This window comes from Mus musculus, chromosome 2, assembly GCF_000001635.26.
Source record: "Mus musculus strain C57BL/6J chromosome 2, GRCm38.p6 C57BL/6J".
NCBI classification, from domain to species: domain Eukaryota; kingdom Metazoa; phylum Chordata; class Mammalia; order Rodentia; family Muridae; genus Mus; species Mus musculus.
The window spans coordinates 114192728-114201636 of NC_000068.7; the positions used below are offsets into that span (position 1 = coordinate 114192728).

The 8909-nt window shown below is 38.4% G+C and overlaps 1 protein-coding gene across 2 annotated transcripts; it reads right to left on the bottom strand.

Moving 5' to 3' along the window:
- Positions 1 to 728: 728 nt before the first annotated feature.
- Positions 729 to 8705, bottom strand: Zfp770 (zinc finger protein 770). 2 transcript variants are annotated; one of them, XM_011239464.2, is made up of 2 exons: positions 8228 to 8587; positions 729 to 4900 (listed from the first exon to the last, which is right to left on the bottom strand). In XM_011239464.2, exon 2 carries the CDS (start codon positions 4857 to 4859, stop codon positions 2742 to 2744), a length of 2118 nt encoding a protein of 705 aa, XP_011237766.1. In that variant the 5' UTR covers positions 4860 to 4900; positions 8228 to 8587; the 3' UTR covers positions 729 to 2741. The 2 variants fall into 2 exon arrangements, with proteins under 2 accessions (XP_011237766.1, NP_780675.1); NM_175466.4 differs by lacking the exon at positions 8228 to 8587 and adding an exon at positions 8610 to 8705 and having other exon boundaries at positions 734 to 4900.
- Between the last annotated feature and the right edge of the window lie 204 nt (positions 8706 to 8909).

Consider the following 8909-nt stretch of genomic DNA (forward strand, 5'->3'; position numbering starts at 1 on the left):
ATTAATTTTAGGCCCCCCACCCAACAACTATTAAGGAAATAGAAAGGAATAAAGCCTGACTCAGCTGTTTCTTTGATGAGAGTGAATATGTATCTAATTTAAGCTAACCCTGGACAGACAAGACAGATGCAGGAAGAATCGTGGTATTATACTGAAAAAGGCAATTCTATTACTACAAAGTCAAAGAGAAGGGTAGAGTCATATGACAAAGTCAAAGAACAGGTAGGTCATATGAGAAGCAATGGAATACCATTCTTTCAGAAGTGATAAAGAGAGATCACAAATAATAGATATGAGGCTGGAGAGATGGTGGAGGAGCTAAGATCACACTACTGGAAATCCAGCTCCAGAGGGCTTAATGCTCTGTCCTGTCCTCCATGTTTACCTGCACTCACACCCACAAACCCACATACAGATATATACACAACTAAGAAGAAATCTTTAAGTAATGAACTGTATGTCTAGATAGGCATGTAAGCTCAGTGTATAAAGTGTTTGGCACTGGTGGCTTATTTAAATATTATGTGATTTTTTTTTCCTTTAAAAAATGCAAACTGTGTAATTTGAAACTTTATTCTGCAATGTGAGACTTTCAAGAATGTTAACCATCATCTACTTTCCATTAACATATAACATATATATTAAATCAGACACTATTGCAGCATGAAACATGGACAGTAAATTGTCCTAACTTAGCTAATCAAAACCTGGAATCACCAAACAAAATCTCTAGTTCTCTTAAAAGATATTTATAAAGTTTATTTTTTTAAAAAAATCAAAATAATTGACTCAGTAAGTACAGTTCTAGCATGCAGCAAACCATCATTTAACATGTTTATCTTAACATAAATTCATATTTTATTTCCACTCCTACAATTCCCATAAGAAGCTTGCAATGGTAATAAAGGTAAGTTTTTTTTGTTACAGGTACTTCAAAGAGCACTACAATACATCTCTTGACAAAATTTTTACAATATTTCAACTTTCAATATGAAACAGCTTCAAAAGGCATGAGCCAAAAAAAATGTATCTTATCACTCAGGCAAAGACTCATGGTCATACAAGCACAACATTCAGAACTTTCCCTGTCTAGGGGGGAAAGAAACACATCAGGCATTTCTTTTCAAATAAAATTATATAAATTACTTAAAGAAATGCCCAAATCCACAATTTCACACACTAAATAACTCTTGAACTTTTACTCTTGGAAAACATGAACGATTTATGCTTTGCTTTTAACCAACAGATGCATCCTTAAGAGTTCTGTGCATTCGGTTCTGTGAGCCACTTGTTTGCGCAGGAAACACATACCTCAAGTCTTAAAGAAACAGAAGCTATTCCTTGGAGCATGCGGCTCTCCTCTTTAGACAGATTCTCTACTTCAGAATAGGCACATTTATTTATCATCTGGATATTTTACTCATACCGTCACATTTCATCTGTGTAAATTATATCCAAGTTTCTTAAGGCTCACTTGGGGCGAAAGCTTTCCTCCTTCCTTCCCCTCACAAAGTACAGCTCTTACACCATGATCAAAACTTACAATTACTCCATCACCCATACTTCCAACAGAGGGCTTTTCACTATATTTAAGCATGTGAAATATCCACCTGTTTCTTTTCACCTTAGAAACAAAACAGTTGACCTTTTTATTGCGAAAAAATGTTAGTCAAAGATTTTACAAACTGCCACAAATGTGAAGGACTCGTGACTAGGTCATTTCTTTCATATTAGGATTAAATGAAATATTTTGTCAAGTCATGACAATACTGTTTAGAAACAAATACTGCCTTGAGCTTTCTAAGCACCATATTCCTGTATAGGGACTTTTGCTAACTGAAGGAACAACGAAGGTCAAAAAAAAAAAATACTGTAACATTAGTGTCTTTCACAGAAGAGTGAAGTCTGAAACTACATAGCTATTGCCATTTGATTGAATTTAGCAGAAGAGATTTAATTCTTATGGCCAAAGAGTTGTTAAAGCAAAGTCTTGCCCCTGGCCACTGCTGTCTGCTGTCAACCACTAATAAGCAAACAGGTGCACTGCATTTAACTAAAAAGATACAACTGCTGACATAATGGCCCTTGGAAAACACCATGCAAATGTAAACATTAGTGGATGGTAAATACACATGGGTACAACCCAGCTTCTTGCTACTTTTAAATTCCTCAGGGAAAATAGTAACCTAGATTGGGATTTGGGGGGGGGGGGTAAAACTTTTGTCTTAGAAGGTAAAATTACCAGTCTCAAAAAAGGGGTGGGGGGGGGGAGAAACCACTATAGAAAAGTAAAATGCTTTAATTTCCCCAACCTATTTCCATATCTATTACTCTTAATTTGTAAGAAAACTGTTTTGCAATAAAATGTACGCTTCCATGTAGAAGTAAATAGGGCAGGATGGTTAGTTGCAGCTGAATGGCAATTCTGGCCTCCTTCTGGGAGATACGCATAAAACCAAAGACACACAAGGTCTTGAGTAATTCAACACATGAGGCCAAATTGGACATGATGGATTCCTAGCTTTTAATACAACCAGAGTTATATGCTGACAACCTTAGAGTCCTATGGATGGCATCAGACCATGCTATTCCTTCTCAAGTCATTTAACTGTGTCTAAAACACCCATTTTATTTATCTTACTCCTGATTATGCATGGCAAGCAATTGCCTATGAAGTCACCAAATGTAGGCCTTTGGCAAAAATGCCTTATGGGGTATTATATCACATTAGTGGTTTTCCGTTACACAGTTGAGTCTAGAACCACTTTCTCTTGAGGTCGCTCCTTAAAGTGAGTGAGCTGATGTCTCTTCCAATGAGGTGCTTGTCTAAATGTTTTACCACAGACTGAGCACTCAAATGGCTTCTGCCCTGCATGAATTAAATAGTGTCTTTCTAGTTTGGACGGAGATCGGAAATGTTTACAACAAACACTGCACTGGTAAAGGAGCCCGTCACTTCTTTCAGGACGGCCTAAGTAACTGTAACAATGATGGCTCTGCTCTGACTCCACCAGTGCGTTGGCGAGGTAAGACTGCCTGCTCCTACAGTGGGAACCAAGAAGAAAATCCTCTGGTTCTACCTTGACTTCAATTTCTGATACCTGACTGGACTCTGAACTTTCACAGCTTTGGGAACCAAGCCCCTCGCACTGTTGGGAGGCATTATAGCTAACATCATCACTTGGATGGATGAAAAGTTGGTTCACATTTCCAAAGTCCACTCGCCAAAAAGAACTGTAAGGAATCTTTTCAATATGAGTTAGTTTATGCCTTTTTAAGTGAGCTGACTGTCTGAAAGATTTTCCACAAACATTACAGTCGAAAGGTCTCTGTCCAGTATGAATTAAATAGTGCCTTTGTAGCTTAGAAATAGAAGGAAACACTTTGTCACATTTATCACAGGGACACATCTTATGTCCAGTATGTATATTTTCACTTGAATCTGAAAAACCACACTGAAGCATGTCACAGTTTAAGTATTCCTCACCTGACGAACCATAGATTGACAAGTCTTTATTATTGACGGAACCATCCATAGATAATATGCTTCCCGTTGTAAGGATGCCTTGCAAACTCTTACCCGTATTTTGGCTCTGGAATTGCTTTTGCCAAGAAAATGGCAAAGCCAGAGTTTTCTTCTTCTTTTTGCTAACTGTCTTGTATGAACCATGTCTGCTAAGAGAACCCACAAATGTTCTCTGAGTTTGTTCTATGTTCGGCTTACCAGAAGAGCGTTCACAATTTTTCAGGTAGTTGCTTTTAAATGTTCTCTTCTTCTCTGACTGAAGATCATCTGATTTTTTACCCCCAGCACGTTTAAGTTTAGCCAAGAGCTTTTTAACAATGGTCTTATAGTTACAGCTTCTTTTGAGTCTGCTTGGAACTCTGCCACCTCTGGCAGGAAGACACTTGTGTCCATTGAGAATCTGCTCTGACTCAAAACATTCTTCACACTCCGAACACTGAAAAGGGACAATGTAAATTGAGTGGACATCAAGAGGATTATTCTCCTCAGATTCACCCATATCACCACTTTCAAAAGCATCCTGCTTTGCGTTTAATTTATTAGGTAGGGGACATGACTCAGGACTTTTTACTTTTAAAGGAAGATTCTGAAGAGTCTTATTCCTAGTGTGGATTTGCTTATGCTTCAGAAGTTTGCTTTGAATCTTAAATCCTTTTTGACAAAAACAACATTGAAAAGGTCTTTCTTCTGAATGTGTGAGTTGGTGGATTTTTAAGTGGGTTGACTGTCGGAAAGATTTACTGCACAGGACACATTTAAAAGGCCTCTGCCCGGTGTGAATAAGTGAGTGCCTATCAAGTTTTGATTGTGACGGAAACATTTTGCCACAGATCGTACACGCGTGGATATTCTTTCTTCTCTTCGTGGTGCTGTATGTGGCATCAGACTTAGAGCATGGGTGTAGTGCCCATCTCTCATCTGCAGTAAAAGTATTACACATTCCATATACCGGCTTCTCTTGCTTGGTCTCAAGCAGTCTTCTGACTTTAACATCATTATGGTAGGATTCATTGTGAAGCTGTTGATGCTTCACAAATGTCTTCAAATTTTTAAAGTGGCGTTGGCAAATATTACAACTGAAAGGCAGATTGTGAGTTAACTGATGCCTCTCCAGATGAACGAGTTGTCTAAAGTTTTTATGGCACACATCACATTCAAATGGCTTTTGACCGGTATGAATGAGATAATGCCTAGCTAATTTTGATGGTGTTTCAAAGTGCTTGAAGCAGATATTGCAAATATATGGCCTGTTCCTAGGTAGTTTGTTGGCTACACATTGCTGAATCTTCAGCATTTTAAAGTTGTTTTCAGCCATCACATTCCTCAGTGGCATATCCTGATGAGTTCCATGGCATTCTTAAGTTCCACAGAGTTCTAAAAATTAAACAAACAAAACCAACGAAGTATTAATTTTAAGATTTGTATAAAAGCAAGTAATTTCCTTAGGCTAAAGATTAAAAATATGGGAGAATTTGTACTTTTCTTGTGTTTTCAAGTACTGTAACAACCATCTTAGATGAATTCTTTATAATCATAGAACTAATTTTAGACAGATTTAAGTCTTAAAAATATTTAAAATTCTACAAGTTTTTAAAGTACTTTTTTAACTTGATAAGCTATACTGAAAAATGACCAAACCTTATTTTTTAACATTCAATAACCCTTTCAGTTCCAACTTTCTTCATTATTAGATATGCCAATAAGTTGCTTTGTCATTATAAAAAAAAAAAACACCCTGTTATTGTGGTGCACCTCTAAAGCTACCCATCATACATTAAACACAGGAAAGACCGTGAGTTTGAGGTCAATATGGGCTATTCAGCAATTTCAGGCCAGGCTCAGCTAGTGAGACTCCTGCCCTAACAGTAAATAAATATTTGTAAATTGATTATAAAAAAGGTAAAAATATAAAATATTAAGAACAAGACATTATCATTGAATTATAGCAATACTACAGACATGCTCTGATCATAAACCATTTCATTTAATTATATTTAGATGGTTGACACAACATTAAAACTATTCTCAATGGGCTGGATGGCACATGCCTTTGAACTCGGCAGATGGCAGGCAGAAGCAAGTAGATCTCTGTGAGTTCAAGTCTATACTGCTTTACAGAATTCCAATACAGCCACAGCTATAAAATGAGATCCAGTCTCCAAAAACAAACAAACAAACAAACAAACAAAAAACAAAAAAATAAAAACCCACAAAGCGCTCTCCTTCTTTCTCCTCAAATATTTAAGATCAACAAGGAGAATATTCCCAGAAGACCTGAGTTTTAATCCTAGATTTTTTTTTTTCCTGTATAGTTCGTGTGTCAGGAAGAAAGGAGAATTTGAGATTCTTTAAACTGGGAGCAATGCTGTGCAAATGAATGGCAATAACGTATGTGCACATGTCAGGAAATCCTGAAGCAACACAGAAATAGGAGATGCCAAATTTTATGTTGTGACTCTTATTTCTGTAATAATATTTTAGGTTCCTTAGACAGACACACAAAATGTAGTTCTTTTCTCCCTTCTGCTTTGTTGAAGACTTCCTGACAAAAACAAGTACAAAAGAACGAGGCTGACATCCTGCACACTCACATGTGTATTTATGAACAAAGAACAGACTGTTGAATGTGGTTCCTTTGTCAGGCAATATTCAAAATAGGTCATTCTGGTCTAAGATGTACTCAGTACACATATCTTTGAGACAAACTAAAACTTAACAAACATTTCACAATTCTCATGTATCATCACCCAGAAAAGACAAGGTTCTTCTCCATTACTATTCTATTAGCCTTAAATATGCCAGCAATTAAAATAAAAACTAAACTAACTGAAGCTACACCTCTTCTTTCATTATAGTATACAGAATGTCTAGCTATACAAGAAACTAAGAATTCTTTTGTCTACCAACTTGGCAAACAGTCAACCTATATGGTTATTATCTCTCCTAGGCGACACTTTAAACACAAAACCAAATACACTCATTGTGCAATCTGAATAAGGAACAAATAAAATTTGAGAGACTATTTTGTACTAGTTGCTTTTAACAGTGTTTTCCGATGTACAGGTCCATACTCATTATTAGCTGTAAAGTCAACTCAATGGATCACAGGCAGGCCAATTGGCTTAATAGGTAAAGTAGCAGAATATATACCACATAGTAAGTGCCCACAGGCAAGAGCTCTAAGGAACACAATAGAGTCCTGTTTTCTTCCCATTGGTTCAACTATTTTAAAATATGCATGCAAAATTATCTTATTAGTAGTCAAAAGAAAAAATTCATTTAAATAACGAAATAAAACAATTAGACCATAAAACACTCTACTAATTTATAAAATATATCATATAACCCAGCAACAAACACCTGTTGGGGTTATGGGTATTTCTATTTCTCTCAGCTTTGAAAAACAAAACAAAGCAACAAAAACCAAACAACAACAACAAAAACCTAAAAACGAACAACATGCAAACTTGTTGGCAAAGAGTTAAGGGTTAGGAGGATTAAAATTATCATAAACCCAGCAGACTGCAAAGAATTCAGAAATATATTTAATTCCTGTCAGGCAATTCATTGAATTCCTGCTGAGCCACAACTGTCAAGATGGTCGTCAATCAGTACAATGAGCCAAGCTTAAATAATCAAACCTTCCTTCACTTGCTGCAACAGTGTTCTCTTAAACAGAAAGACACCAAGTGAGTGTTAATGGATATAGTGCACAAGAGGAAAATGTCTAACAAAGGGCTTTCCCTTTTTCCTATGGGCTGTGCCAGGAGAGGGCTGGTGAAGGGCTAAAGGGAGGAAAAAAACCTCTGTACTGCACTGACTCCATACTAAGTATGGAATGGGAAGGCAGCTTCTCCCCAGGAAGTTGGTGGGCAAAACCTTGTAACTGCCTAAGGTCAAACTATAGGGTTTGAGTGTGGGGAACTCAAGAACTTCTCCAATCTTTTTGTATACTTCTCCTTCCACTTACTGATTCTACAGACTACCACCCTCTCTCAAAAAAACAAAAAGTCTCGCACTAAAACAACACAAGGCAACTATATGATTATAAACAACAGGCACTGGCTACCTCTAGCTCCTGTACTCAAAAGGGTCTGCGGTCAAGTAGCTATCACTAGTATTAGGATTGGATACGCACTTACTGCGAACCCTACCTTGTCAGAATCATTTGTGGCAAGTGGTGATCTCACTTCCTATTTATAAGTAAAAGGTCAGGGATTTCCACACTCCAAGCACAATCCCCCCTGTGGACTTAGAGGTTTAAATCCCATTCACCTGATCTTTTTTCCCCCATTGGCTTTTTAAACTTTTTAAAAAATACACAAAAGCTAATTTTCACGTTAAAGTGAAACATGACAAACCAATGGATGTGCCTCAATGACTATCCAGACATTATAACATGATAGGAGCTCACACAACGTTAAGCCAAGTAACTATAAAAACTGACATCGATAAAATCCAATGTTGTTTCAAGGTTGAAAGTAGCACTGTCTTTGCAAATACCTCTTTAAAAGAAAATCACAAAATACAAAATAAATTACAAGAAAGAAATAAAACACCGTAGAGAAACTTAAGAGTTCCAACTGGAGAATTATCTATGGTAACATTTACAACAGTCTTCGCCTCTTTCTTTCTTTTTTTTTTTTTTTTCTTTTTCTCTCCATGGCCCACTCTCTTGGCCTTGAACCATCCATGCATCACCTTTCCCTAGACGGAAGCTATGTGTTTGGCCTCATCTGCTGTGCAAGTAAGGAGTCTGCAGGGGTCAAGCCGAGTTCAGGGACTGTGATATCCCATGCCTAGAAAAGAAGGGCAAGGGTGAAAGCTCCACTGACTGCAGCCAGAAGATGGGGTGCAGGGGAAGAGCTGAGTGAAAGATGGGAAATAAGTGATTCGACCCCAGGAGATGGGGCGCGGGGCTCAGCTCTTTTGAGTTTACCGCTCTGACGAAGCACATGCAAGGAGCCGAGGTCGTGGCACCCTGTTCGGATCCCCAGGAACCTCGGCGGGACTTGGGCAGGCCTGACCCTCCCCGGGATTCGTTCCATCTCGCACGCAGGCTTCTGGGGTCCTCCACACTCACCCGGAGCTGGCAAACGCCGGGCAGGGACGCATCTCAGAGCCTGGGTTTCGCCAAGACGGCAGGCAAGCTCACGTCCGCAGGGTCAGCGCGGCGACTGGCTGAGTGCGCAAGCGCGGCGTTCAGGCGCGCTCTGAATGTGGTCCGTCCGGAAACATCCTCTCACGATCTTTGGGCCCTTGCTTGCTTTTTATCCACCCAGTGCTGCAATTTCCAAGGAGAGAAAAAGGAAGACTCTAAATGGATGCATGCACTTTCTGCCCTACTGTTACCGACCCTTCATTGTGGAAGTCCCAGAAAGGA

Excerpts from the sequence above, each read along its gene's own strand:
- Zfp770 (XM_011239464.2), bottom strand. The coding sequence starts at position 4,859 with ATGCCACTGAGGAATGTGATGGCTGAAAACAACTTTAAAATGCTGAAG.